This window comes from Emys orbicularis, chromosome 1 (genome assembly GCF_028017835.1).
Source record: "Emys orbicularis isolate rEmyOrb1 chromosome 1, rEmyOrb1.hap1, whole genome shotgun sequence".
Taxonomy (NCBI): Eukaryota; Metazoa; Chordata; order Testudines; family Emydidae; genus Emys; species Emys orbicularis.
This window is the reverse complement of record NC_088683.1, coordinates 255,951,878-255,966,515: the sequence shown is the minus strand read 5'-3', so window position 1 is coordinate 255,966,515 and position 14,638 is coordinate 255,951,878. Positions and strand designations below refer to the sequence as shown.

General features: G+C 42.6%; 1 protein-coding gene across 1 annotated transcript in view; it reads right to left on the bottom strand.

The window, feature by feature from the left end:
• RASA3 (RAS p21 protein activator 3) overlaps positions 1–14,638 on the bottom strand; it is a 201,074-nt gene that overhangs the window by 116,346 nt on the left and 70,090 nt on the right. Inside the window, exon 3 of the mRNA XM_065405324.1 lies at positions 4,623–4,726. Coding sequence (XP_065261396.1) covers positions 4,623–4,726 — 104 coding nt within the window. The remainder of the gene's footprint in view (positions 1–4,622; positions 4,727–14,638) is intronic.

Sequence of the window (14,638 nt, the reverse complement as noted above, 5' to 3'; positions counted from 1 at the left end):
ATAGTTTGCCCACCCCTGATTTAAAGACACAGCGGACTCTGGATCAGGCCCTAGAAGAATTAGCATAGTATAAAGTACCCAAGAAGAAACTAAATACAGGTTTAGTCAAAATTTCACACCCACAGAACAGACTTCGAAGCTATAGTTTCCACATCCTTCACCCAAGTATGTCCTTTCATAGTTAGTACTTTCTATTAATACGTGGTAAAAAAATGCTACATGCTGTACATACAATACGGCTTTGAGCTATAAAGGAGCTGCGGCACGCGTGAGCAGAGCGACCCCCGCCACCATAACTCAGATCCCTGGCTTGTTTGTATGTAAAAATCAGTGGATAAAATTGATTTTTTTAAATTTAAAATATACACACATTTCTTTTTAAAAATAAACCTATTTAAAATGTAATTTTAAATTATAACAACTATGTTAAGGCATAAACTTAATATAATCTATTAAATAAACATTTAATTTAAACAATTTAAGTGGTATATGTTTTCTGCTAAAGTTGTCAAAGAAGTCAAACCACTGAATGGTAGAAGTCACTAGCTAAGCACCTAGACCAGAGTTTGTTGAAGTGCTAAACCAGCTTTTGACAGCAGTAGCCTCTTCTGCAGGTGTAGCGACAATATTTTCTTCATTTCAGTTTACCCAACTAATTCTGTTCAACGACAAGTTCATTCAAAGTTAAGAAACTGATTGGGAGTTGAAAAAGCAGGGAAGCTTGAATATAAACTAGCTGTGAAAGATAATCCCTACCAGCTCTAAAATCTTGAGGGACCAGAAACCATTAGTTCAGGTCATACTAATTCAACTATCTAAAAAACTTCAGTTAGTTTTAAATGCAAAATGTATTTTCGTAAGCTATTTCTCTTATGTACCCAGCCTATTTAAGCTAGTTTTATGTAATTAATAAAAAAGCTGTTTTGTGTATTTTTATTGCATTTCCATCCAAACAGAGCTCAACACAACTCATGAGTAAATAAGAAATGCATCATTTACCATTTATTAACATATTAAAAAAAATGTAAAAATTAAGAATCTGAATAAATGTGTTAAGCTATGTACACACTTAAATAAATATGTATAGATATGTATCTGCCTAGCAAAAAATACCAAATTTAGTGAAAAGGCTATATTTAGTTATAAGTGAACATATTTTAATAGTTACTAATCAATGAGAATCAACCTTTTCTTTAGGAAAGCACAACTGCAAAACAAGATTAAAATCAATTATTTAAATCCATGTTTCCTGCTTGCTGATTTAAATCATGATTAAACGCAGTGATTTAATTTGCTTTGATTTAAATCAATGCACCCTGTGTAAAATATCAAATCATAACTGTGCCGTTTTGAGGTCTTTCCTTTTTTTTTTTAATAATAAAAGAATTCAGTGACTGCATGCTGAAATAACTATACTGAGAAGAAGTGTGTGGGTAGCTAGATAGATTCACTCTATATGCACACTAAGCATGACTGCATACTGCATTTGTACAGCATATTCTCACTTTTTTGGTAACTATTTCTCCACCCTCCCCAAACTTAGCAAAGCATGCATTCTTCATTGAGAACTACAGATTTACTAAGCTGGAACATTGTTGTTTACAATAAAGATAATGTATGATTTTGTCAAACTGTTGAAAAAAGGATCAAGACTATTAAAACAAAACCATCTAAAACTTAAAAATAAAAAATAACGTTGCAAGGATAATGAAAAATGTCTGTGCTCCTAAAACAGTGGTTTTCAACCGAGGGGCCCACAGTGTCGAAGGGATCTGTGAAAGGTTGTCGTTACAGTGGTTTTCAACCTGTGGTCTGCAGACCCCCGGGGAGTCCAAAGACTATGTCTAAGAGTTCCAAAGGGGTCCGCACCTCCATTTGAAATTTTGTAGGGGTCCACAAATAAAAAAGTTTGAAAAAAAAAAACCCTGTCCTAAAACAAATACATTTTGACATTTATATGACTGATTGAAAGGGTTTTAAATCTCCTCCCCCCTCCTCCTCATCATCATGAAGGCTTGAGGAAGCTCATTATCCTTCTAACTGGTTGTCTAGATGGCAGTTACCACTCAGCCAGCCAGGCTGTAAACCTACAGCACACTAACCTCCAGGGTTGCCAACTGTCTAATCACACAAACCCAAACACACTTGCTGCCCTGCCCCTTCCCTGAGGCCCCGCTCCACTCACTCCATTCTCCCCTCCCTCCATTGCTCGCTCTCCCCCACCCTCACTCACTTTCACCCGGCTAGGGCAGGGGGTTCCGTTGCAGGAGCTCTGGGCTGGGGTCAAGGGGTTTGGAGTGTGGGAGGGGGCTCCGTGCTGAGCCTGGGACAGGGGGTTGGGGTGTAGGAGAGGGTGCGGGGTGCAAGCTCTAGGAGAGAGTTTGGGTGTTGGAGGAAGCTGAGTTCTGGGGGACAGGGTTGGAGTGTGGGAAAGGGTGCGGGCTCTGGGGGGAGACTCTGGGCTAGGGCAAGGGATTGGGCTGCAGGAGGGGGTGAGGGAAGGAGTTTGGGTGCAGGAGGGGGGTGCAAGCTCTGGGAAGGAGTTTGGGTGCAGGAGGGGGCTCTGGGTGGGGCGGGGGGTTGGGGTGCTGGAGGGGGGCGCAGGCTCTGGGAGGGAGTTTGGGTGCAGAGGGGCTCAGGGCTGGGGCAGGAGGGTGGGGCATGGGAGGGTGTAAGGGGTGTGGGCTCCGGCTGGGCAGCGCTTACCTCAGGTAGCTCCTGGTCGGTGGCACAGCGAGGCTAAGGCAGGCTCCTTGCCTGCCCTGACCCCCCGCCGCTCCCAGAAGTGGCCGGCATGTCCTTGCAGGTGGGGGCATGGAACAGGGGGCTCCATGCACAGCCCCTGCCTGCAGGCACTGCCTCTGCAGCTCCCATTGGCTGCAATTCCCGGCCAATGGGAGCTATGGAGTCGGTGTTCGGGGTGCGGGCAGAGTGCGGTGACCCTTGCCCCCCGGCAGGTGCCACAGGGATGTGCTGGCTGCTTCCGGGAGTGGCGCAGAGCCAGGGCAGGTAGGGAGCCTGCCTTAGCCCCTCTGCACTGCCAGACTTTTAGCGGCCTAAAATCTCTTTGAGATAGCCTGATACCGGGAGGGTTGGCAACCCTACTAACCTCCCAAACACTCACTTGCCATGTGGACCCTGCTGCTGCACAGTAACATAGTGCACTTTGACCTATACTTGTTTGAAACAGGAAAAAATCAAAGAACTCTACGGAACTGTTAGTGAATGGCAGCAGGGTCCATGCAGCCACTTAGTGCATGTCAGACTAAATCAGGTGCAGAATGCTCCAGTTTGCTTTGCACTAAGAGGCCATATAGACAAGCCCTGAAGCAGATAAATTAAGTGCTACTGAGTTTACTACACGTCGAGTTTTCAAACATGACCCTACAAGCAGAGGTCTTGTCTACTTTGCATGGACACTGAAAAAATCTCATGGGACTTTGCACAAGTAAGGGTTTGCCCTGATGTTCTGGGTGAAATTTCTCCTTCCCCTACTACTCTTATACTATGTGACCCATTAGCTATTGCCTCCTACTCCAAAGGTGGTAGTATTTTAGTGATGCTACATGCAGATACTTTTTAAAGTATTTGAGGATTTTTTTGAGATTAAAGGCCTGTAATGGCAGCACTCACCTTGAGTGCCTCTTTGAGGGTGGGTGTGGTACTGTAATCTTTTTCCTCCTCCTGGCACCCCCGGTAGGTTGCTGACCTCACTAGGTGGGCCTTCAGTGGCTCAGTCCTCCAGCCAAATCACACAGTCAAAATGGATGAACCCCTTCCAGGGCAGAGAAAGTCAAACAAACTGTCTGCCCTCACCAGGGTCTTCAGCCCCATCGCTAGGCCCCACCCTTCATTCCGGCTTCTAAAGAAGCATTGTCCCCTTCTTGGGACTTAGGCCACTTTTCTAGTGGCCAGTGGGGGAACCCAGAGTCACCCACAACTCCAGGTTCCAACCTAGGGACCTTGCATACTGCTGCATTCCCTGGGCCTCTTCTCTCCTGCTCCCTTTACCTTCACCTATTACCTCAGGGTTAAACTTGACAGGTCCTCTCACTCCCAGGTCTAGTAAATCCAGCCAGTTGAGCTCCTTTAGCCAGAGAAGAGCACCCTTTCTTGCCCCTCTGGTCCCAACCAGGAACTGACCAGCTAAAGCCCTGCAGTTGCTTTTATCTGAGCCTGCTGGGCTCGGATTGGCTGCTTCCACAAGGCCTCTCTAGGCAAGCTGGGAGGACCCATCTCTGCTGCTCCTTCCTGGGGTGGGGTATAGTAAGACTCCAGCAGGGGTCCACAAAAGGCCAGGTACATCCCAAAGTCCTACATAAAATCACATGATTATAAATGATGCTGCTAACTTTAACATAATGCTGTAATACTTACTGTATATTTTGATTAAACTGTAATAATCTTCCCCATCAATTTATTTGTATTTCCTAGACTCCTATATAGCATGTAATATATAGGAGAGAAAAAACACACCACGAAAGAAAAAAAAGGTATATCAATCACTATCATTACTGCCCATTCTAAGACCTGAATTCATATAGTTGCTTATAGTTTGATGAACATGGGAAATCCTGAAGGATTACAACTATAATGAAAATAAGCATTTTATAAACACATACCTATGATGGAATCCCTTCGGAAAACATCTCTATCAAAAATGTAAAATGACAGGTGACGAAAACTCCGAGGAATTTCACAGTAAAAGTCTTCTCCATAGAAGGGGCTGGGGAAATAAGAAGAGTTAGTATTGGTATCTCAAAGTAGCAAGTTGTTTTTACTTCATACCCTGAATGCTGACTACACTTGCCTTTGTTAGGCTGCATCTGTGTGTATGCACTAAGCTACATCTCTAGGCACTATACCACTTTGATTTATTCCATTAATATTAAATGCCCTGCCGCGCTTCCGCCTAGAAACAGCCCGGACAGGTCGCCGCTTGTGGGGAGCCACCCGAGATGAGTGACAGATCTGGCACCCTGCACCCTTTCCCGTGACCCAAGCCCCCCTCCCCTCCTCTGCACCCAAACTCCCTCCCTAAGCCCACACGCCACACACCCTCCCGCACCCCAACCCCCTGCCAGCCCCATGCCAACCAGACTATAAACTGGACTTTCAATGAAGATCAGAAATGTTTATACAGCTTTCTGGTTGGTGAAGTGCCGGATAAAACAGCTTTTACTGTATAAAACAAGAGACAGATAGAAGGATGAGCAAAGGTAACAGTGAGGAAGTTATAGACCATGTATTCTCCAATGCACGTTAAATCAGCTCTTTGAATTAATTACTTTAAAATGAAAACCTCACATCCAACTCCTCCACTTTCTCCAAACAAAAATCTCAAATCCAAAACTGATTAAGACAATTGGTAGTAACTAAGCTTTTGAGGTGGGTTTGTGATGTTTATTATCTGTTAATACTGAATATCCATTTCCTCCTGATTATGATATACAGAAGAATGATCTAGCTAGATCAACAGAAAAACAAATGATTTTTCCTACAGTTAGGCCAAATTCAACAATGGATAAAAATATCATTTTTAACATAAAAATCTGTTTAGAGACTTAAGTAGCTTCCCTTGAATCCTACTAGTTTAAACAGAGAAACACCTCAGACTTAACAGCAACCCTTTCAGTTTTTTTCTATCCAATTATGTGGTTAAAGAATTGTGTATAAGAACTACAAGCATCTATCAACATTATTTGTGCAGTGACAGGTCTATCGTACTAACACAGATTTTTCACCCCGAGACACTTAAACTCCATCCGCCCAGTCAAATCTACCGAAGCATGAGTCATACTGACAGATGCAGCAAGCACTGCAGATGTAGACTTAAAAATAAATCACTAATTCTAATTAATAGGCTGAAAGCCAGTAGTTTTTTTGTTTAAAACAGACCTCCCTATTGTCCTGGCTGGGCACAAGACTGGGAGACAGATTCATTAAAGCTACAGTATTAAAAAAAACCTTCAACAGTATTCTGTTAAAAGATTTAATACTCATCTGAGTTATTAATAGTTCCTTACATTAACTTTCCATTTTTCTTGCATTTTATCAGCATATGTCATTCCCTTGGCTCTGTCAGGACACACATACATTGCTCCTATTATACACAGCAAAAGCATTTTAGGTCACTGCACACCTCTTTTGTTCACACTGCCTCCTAGAACGAAATAAATTCTTAATGGATTTCTATACTCTCTTAATAGAGTTTTGGAGCTAGCCAGCAAGTCTCATTCATTATATAGCAAAACGTGGGACTAAATGTCATTTTTAGTGAGAACATGACACGATGTATTAATGGTTAAAGTCATGCAATATTATTCAGAATTCAGAAAAAAACAATTTTTAAAAATCAATTTATAATAATATATGCTGCAATGTTGAGAAATATGTCCAGGATTAACAAATGAAGCCCATAGTACAGACTAGTAGAGCACTACTATAATTAAACATAGATCCCAAAGGAAGATTCCAGAAAACAAAAAATTACAGTACATCATTTGGTCCCTCTCCTGCCCAGTCTCCTCTGGATGTCAGCATCTGCTCCCATTTATTGTGTCTCAGCCCCTGAGTATTTCAGAATTGTACTTGCATACACAGCTTCTAACTTCTTTGAGGCTTTGCAAAAGGTGTTGCATACACAATTCTTGGTGTCTCCATTCTTCAGTTGGACAATATTTACTTGGTAACGCCTTAGTTTAAGCAACTTTATAGATGTTAAATATTTACTTTACTCACAGATCGGGTACCTTCTGACAAAGTTTACAACATGTACTTGCTGCATTGGCACTTTTCCTTGTTAGCTATGACAGCGTGCCTCGTCACTTTTGCCTGTTTTCCTTCTATGAAGAAACCTTATCTGATCTTCAGGACTGTGATATTGTTTTTACAGATACAAAAGCTTTAAATTTTGCACTAGCACAAACTTTTCTACCAAACTGAGCATTATGAACAGCTCTCCTAGCATAATGGTTCCTAAGGGGGACCATAAGGCCCTAAACCTGCAAACGCTTATGCAGTTGACTTCAACAGGACTACTCATGTGCACAAAGTTAAGCATGTATGACAGAGTTGGCATGATCAATGCCTAAGCATTAAAGTATCTAAGTTTCTCTGTAGAAATTCTGCTTGCTTTTTCTAGATGTGCTAGTGAATCTATCCATAAAGTCTGTCCTTTCCTTCCCATCAAATACTGATACATAATGGGCTCCACCACAAAAAAGACGCTGAAGAGATGATGCTTAGTAAACTGTTAATTATATACCCATTTCTCCATTATGATTCCTAGATTACTATGCCACCTGAAAGTCTGAGAGGTACAAATATACCTAACAGTCTTTTCCCATATTTATTGCACAGTCCTTAAACTCAGATTAGCATTTGATACTAGTAAAAATGTATTCAGGGACAGTAATTAGCCCCCCCAAACAGACCTCCAAATGGAACAGTAAAACCACCATCATTTGAAGCAGTCAAGAACAGAAAACAGAGGAAACAACATATGGAAGTGCACTGAACATTTCTGGAGAGTGGCCCAGAGAAAGAAGTCTTTAAAAGCCTGTTTACAATACATGATATTGGAAAAGAGCATAATGAAAGGGAGAAACGCAAAGGAAATGCAGTTAGCTACATGGACACGAGACTTACTTGCATGAGTAGTCCCATTGAACTCATTCGTGTGCCTCACAGTAAGTGTTATTCTCACTAGTGGTTGCAGAATAGGGCCCTTGTTTTACATTTTTGAAAACTCTGTTCAGTGCTTTCCTGGTTGTGGATTTTGCAGACCGGGTTTTACAATATCCTACTCCAACGCATTCAGGTAGTGTCTTTTTTCTATATTGTACTTTTAATTTATAAAAGAAAGCACATTTCTTACACGCTGCATGTATTTCCCAATTGATAATTAAGCAGCAAAACTTTAACTGCAAGAAAATGCACATTAAATCTAATCTGATTTCCCCCCTTCCTCTTGAGTGGTAGGGTGGCTTTGCAAAAACAATATCTTCTTTTTGAAAGAATCAAAAGAAACTACACAACTGCTGTGAGCTTCCACTTAAATTGCAAGCTTATCCTTAACATATCTCTTCAAACAGTGCCCACTTTGTCTCAAGCCTGGACCTGAGGAGCAAGAGGTCACAGCAGTCAAACCCCATGATTTATTTCTCAAGCCAAATTGTCTTGAGCATCAGCCTCAGGGCTCCAGAAACCTCATTCCAAAAAACAAAAATTGCCTCCCCAAAACAAAAAGGCAATCCACCCTGTTTGCTGCACTAAATGCTTTTATTTGACATAGGAAATTAATAAAAGTCAGCAGCATCAAGTTACATAGCCCACAAGAGACTGACAAAGACTTCAAGAACAAATACCAGAATTAGCCCAGCTGAAGAGTCAGAGATCTGTCAGAATTTAAATGAGTTCAACTTGAACTTTCAATTTTAAAAAAAATTCCCTGGTAGACTAGACCTACTCTCTCATTAGAAGATTTAATTTGGTGAAGAAAATGGGGTAGAGGTGTAGTTTTTGAACATCAGAATAAGCATCAATAATTGCAAAAGGAAGTGTTTAAAGTATCAAAATAGCTTCTGATTCTTTTAAGTCTTTCAATGACTGCCAAGGGGATGGAGCTGTCGGAAACAGATTTGCAGTGACAGAAGCCATGGTATGCTCTCCTTTTTACCTAGCAGTCAGTATGAAATTCGTCTTCTTTAAAGTTTCAGAAATCCTTTGACACAGGATATTGATTTTAAATTCCTTTATATTTTTATTAATTTAACCTGCCTTGGGTTTTATTATACTTTGATAGACTGGTGTTCTATACATAGAATAACAGAGCTTTTGAATAGCTAGCGTCACAACTGCCACATCCAGCTGTTGACGGTAACTACTCCATAACTAAGGGTGAAGCTAATATCTCATAAGCAGATTCATTTTGAATACACCTCAAGTTGTCGTCCCTCCACCCCCATCTGATCTTCCTGACGTTTCACATGCCAATCTCAACTGTTGGAGAAACATGGCAGAGCAGGAATCTTCAGTGCATGATCTGGGCATGGAATGGGAGTCTGGGGAGGAGGAAGGGTGATTTTGAGGCAGGCAGGAGACTGGGGCAGTGGATGAAAGGGGGGAAATGACAGGAGACTGGAGGGCATAGAGAAAGACAAGGAAAGGCAGAGGCTGTTAAACACTTAACTTTAAAAATAGGTAACATATTGTAGCTTTTAAATCCCTAAATTTTAATCATGAGAAAAGCTTCCCCTTTCCACCATCTTTTACTCCATAGTCCACACAGGTTTCATCATCTTCCCTTTCCCTCCCTCCCACAGACTTGCTAAAGCCCACGGGAGCGAAGCCCTTTGCTAGGCCTCATCGGGGCACAGCAAGACTCCTTTTCTGCAGGTCTTTTATGCCAACCTGATTCAGCAAGGTACTTATGCACGTGCTTAAGCACTTTCCTCAATTGGAGACTTAAACCTCTTTTCTCCAATGAGCAACAGCAAAGTCATAAATAAAAACTGCATATAAAAAAAAAGTGCAGTGCGATTTTCCTTAAAAATGTATAGTTAACACTGGAGAAATATTATTTTCCTCAAAAAACACCTGTTTTAGTGCCCAAATGTGAATTAGTCTGGAAATAGTAAAAGAATCCTTCCTGTCCTCTTCCAAATACTACGTCACTCACCCACATCCAACTCAATTTACAGACAGGTTTCCGATTCAAGATCCTATTTCTGATTATCGCCTAGTCATTTTTTATTTTGGCCTATTACAGTTGCCAAGTGTCCAGTTTTCAACTGGAATGCCTGGTCGAGAAACAGCTGGCTCCGCGCAGCTCCCGGAAGTGGCCGGCATATCCTCCGGCTCCTAGGCACAGAGGTGGCCAGGTGGGCTCCGCACGCTGCCCCTGCCCATGGTGCCGGCTCCACAGCTCCCACTGGCCGGGAACCATGGCCAATGGGAGTTGTGGGGGCGGTGCCTGTGGACGAGGCAGTGTATATAGAGCCTTCTGGCCGCCCCTGCACCTAGGAGCCAAAGGGACATGTTGCCACTTCCTGGGAGCCACCTAAGGTATGTGCTGCCTGGAGCCTGCCCCCTGCACCCCCTCCCCATCTCAGCCCTGAGCCCCCTCCCCCCTTCCACATCCCAGACTCCCTCCCAGAGCTCGCACCCTTTCTGCAGCCCAATCTCCTGGGTCCCAGGCCAGAGCCCCCTCCAACCAGAGCCCTCACCCCCCCACACCCCAATCCCAAGCCCAGAGCTCCCTCCCACACTCCGAAACCCTCAGCTCCACCCTCCAGCCCAGAGCCCTCTCCTGCACCCCAAACCCATCATCCCCAGCCCCATCCCAGAGCTCGCACCCCCAGCCGGAGCTCCCCCCTCCCATACCCCAATCCCCTGCCCCAGCAAGTGAGCGAGGGTGGGGGAGAGCGAGTGACAGAGGGAGGGGGGATGGAGTGAGCGGAGGGCGGGGCTAGGGTGTTCGGTTTTCTGCATTCAGAAAGTTGGCAACCCTACTAAGCATATGTTTTTGCAAATTCCAGGGGGAAAATGTTTAGGAGCTGGACTGGGGTGGGGATGGGGGAAGTCAGGTGGAGTGAGTTTAAGAAATGAAAAATTATATAGGAGCAGATCTCTTAACTGTCATTTTTCAAACATTCTGGTGATTTGGGTTTTTTAAAAGATGCAGGATTTTGTAATTACTTTTCAGTGTTAGCTAGACTCCACAGAACCATGTTCAACCTTAACTGTAAAAAAAAGTTTTGTTTGAAAAATACCTATTAAAAATTATCATCACAATCAATGTAAATTGAAGGAACAAAAGTATACAAACTGAATCATAGACTAGAACGACTTCTTCAGTTTCAAATAATGTTGCAAAACCCAGCGTTCATTTCTCAACACTTGGGTTTGCAAAAGCAGTCTTGTTCTCATTTTGGCACTGATAGTTCAGTGGATAAAGGGAGAGAGTTGCAACATGAATAATAATGAAACTGCCCAAACCAAACCTCTTTGTATATAGATTTTTCTTCTCCTTTTTAAACCTGCCTTTGTACTTGAAAGTAAGGACCATTAACATGCTACAGAGAACTCTGCATCCTCTGACTAGTCCAACTTGTTTAGAAATACTGGATTCATCCTGCTGCATGAACTGAAGACCAGAGTTCACATCACAGTGTGAGATGGAAGAAAAATAAATAGACTGAAGGAGTCTACAAAAGGGTACTTGCCTGTTTCTGAACAATTCAGCATTTGGCTTATAAAATGTGCATACATACTCTGCAACATTTCATTAAGAGAGTGATGAGGGAAAAAAGGATTCTTCAGAATACTTATATAAGACAGATAACAAGGGAATTGGATGAACTCAAATTCTAACACTGTGTGTGGTTGCTGCTACTATAGAACTATAAGATGAGGATAGACAAGGTGAGATTCTGTAGAAGTAGGCAAAAGAGGCAGACAAAGGGTGCTGGGAATCTAAAACATTTGCTAAAAACACCCATACTAGATCTGAAACTCACAGTTTTGGCAGAATATATACAACTGGAAGCATATGGTTACATAAGAAATACACCTAAAACAAACCCACACAACTTAAGCCATTGTGAAAGTACAGACCCTCTTCTAATATCCATCCACTGTGCATAAGCCATTTTCTCATAAGTAATTGGGTTGAAGGACCTGATAGGTAGTGCTGTGTCATGAATTCAAGCACATATATACATCAACAAAATCAGAAAATCATTCCTGTTAACTACATTAGATCCAAGGTGGAGGGTGGGGAGATTTTAGCTAGAGATATATAGTCTCACTTGGTGTAAAGTAGCCTGGTTCAGCAGAGGTCAGTGGAGCTATGCCTACTTACACAAGTGGGGATCTGGCCCATAGTATTGATGTTTCTGCTGGAAAAAGAAGGAATCTTTCAGGAGTGTAAGTTTCTAGGCTTGAACAATTTATAAAGCAAAAGAACACAACTGTGTATTATTTTTCAGCTGGTACCAAATAGAAAGAACAACAATATGGTGTTTCTTTAAATTTGTTCCATTCTATTTTCTACCACCCCTCCCATTTTTTTCCTAAAACTTCCTCAGCCTGTTCTTTTACTGCTTTTATTCTGTGTGGATATCTGGTGCCCTTACAGTCTCACCCTGCCAGCTCTGAACCCTATCCACTGACTGACATACCTACCAAACACCAAAAATTCTCCCTTGCCCATTTCTAGTGACCTTGTGACTCTCATAGCCATCAAATTTCCTCCCCTCCCACAAATAGAAATATCCTTGTCTGGTGGGATATTCAGCCTCTATCTGTACCCCCCTGACAAAGTGGAACTCAAGTTACAGATGTTTACACTTTGTAGAAATTTCTCAGGTTCTTAAAAAAGTCTACAACAATGCTGATAGTTACTCATACGGATAGCTTTCAATACTGATACGTATTCTCATTCGTAACCCCCTCAGAGCCTTAATGTCCACCATGCCTCCTCCCACAGCCCTGCTTCCCCTTCTGGCACTCTGTCCTGCTGTGTTACATGTCTCCCCGACAAAGTCTTGCTCATTCCCTGCCCCAATAATCTCTCATGGGCAGTCTGATTTGCCCCAAGCGCCTCTTCCTATACAGCTCCACTCCCCGCAAGCCCCCTTACCACATTAAGCCGTTAAATGTTGATACATATCAATGTTTAGCTCCATCAATGTTGATACATATCAGTGTTTAAAAGCAAAATGTGGTAACTGAGTATAGGGCAGGGTGGGACCAGGCAGTGTGTGTAGGGGAGAGTACATTGAGGAGTGAGGCTGTTGTGGGAATGGCAAGGAAACAAACAGATAAGAGAGAAGTGCTCTCAAAGCACTGCTTATGACATTCGGTTCAAAGCCTCCTTCCCCATGGCCTTTATGCTGGGCAGAGCTCCGTGTTTCCCAGAGGCAGGTGGGCAACACTGGAACATGTAAGGAGCTGATGTATCCAAGTAATTCTATCAGCTAATCTTGGCATATCTCCAAAGTAAGTGGAACAACTATGTATTTAAAATTTGAGAAGTGGCTTGTGTCCAACACATCCGAATGTGAGCGAGAAGTTTGGAGTTAGTGGTTGGTTAGCTAGAGGAACACAAATAAATGTGAGAAAAACAAAGCAATTTTTCTAAAGCAAGTATTTTAAGACGATATCAGCAAACATTAAATATTTTATTAAAAATTAGGGCATCTATATGGTTGGTTAGTGCACAGCAAGCCAGAGTCTAAACCTACCATGCATTAGACTGTCACATGTTATCTGGCTGTGTGGATACTGCTACTGTATACCACAAGTTCCATAATGTGCTTTGACATACTGCTGCTCCAAACAGTGTGGACAAGCCTTTATACAGAACAGTAACTCTTTGCAAGAATGAATTCATCAAATTTAGTAACTAAGTTCAGTTGGGGCAAAGTGTGAAACAAAGGAACTTTATTCTTGTGTTAAGTTCAACGTACCCTTAAACTATGGAGTTGCTACAGACTTCTCCTTAATATTGTGGTCTCTCTACTGTGAGGTTGCATCAGTATTTTCTGTTTTACAGGGTCAGTACCTCAGTATCTCAGATTTTTCCAGAAGGGAGATAAATTAAGATTGCAAGGGCAATGTCCACTCCAGCATTTCTGAACTTGAGTGCGCTTGACTTAACAGCCTTTTAATCCTTTATGTATTTTCCTAATTTTGATGGGGTTTTTAATAGTTTAGTTTATTGATGACAGCAGCCTTAATTAACATTAAACAAAGTCTATTGTTTGTGAATATGTATTATACATTCACACAAATGCAAGTAGTCTGTGGTTGGCACTTTCCCTCCCCGCCAAAGTCTAGGGACAGTAGACTCAAGGCCCAGGTGATTTCTTTTCTCTTACACTCAGTTTTTGATCACTCTATCCAAGGTGTGAAAAATTCCTGTCAAGTAGTAAGGAGCACTAAAGGATCATGGAGCCAAGATACTTGATCCATCTCTCTGAAGCACACCAACCATTTAACTCTTCTTCCACACTGCTCTACCTTTACTGGTACCATTGAAACATTTAGAAATGTCGCATTCCCTTTACTTAAGATTTGAGAAGCTACCTTGATTTTCCTGTTGCAGCTGATACTGCCCTTTAAGTGAATGGAAACATCTGATGCAAGCAAAGGCAACATCAATCTTAAGGACAACAAAATTAAAAGTGCAGTCTCTATCGTGGCTCGGCGTGGAGGGAAAACCTAGGGGGGAGGGCGATGTTAGAGAGTGAGCCCAGCCTGCACTGGCTGTTACCCTGGAGCTGAACTCTCAGAAGTGGGGTCTCTGCCTTTGATGTTGCTCTGCTCCACTTGTTTCAAATTCACTTCCAAAATGCACCATTTCTGCATTCTCTAAGGGCAGAATCCTCCTCCCAGCACACCCAGGGAACCAGCTACTGGGTGGGGTTGCAGCCTGCTACCTTGTGAAAAGGGGGGGGGCTAGATGTTGGAAGAAAATGAAAGAGGTGAAGGCAATGGGCTCTGAAGCCCCCATACCCAGCTCACTGCTCCTTTAGGGTGACCCCTACCCACAAGCTTACTGCTCCTTTGGGGCTAGATCCAGCTCCTGCAATTGAGCAGGTCAACTGCTGGCAAAGAAACCAAACAAGGC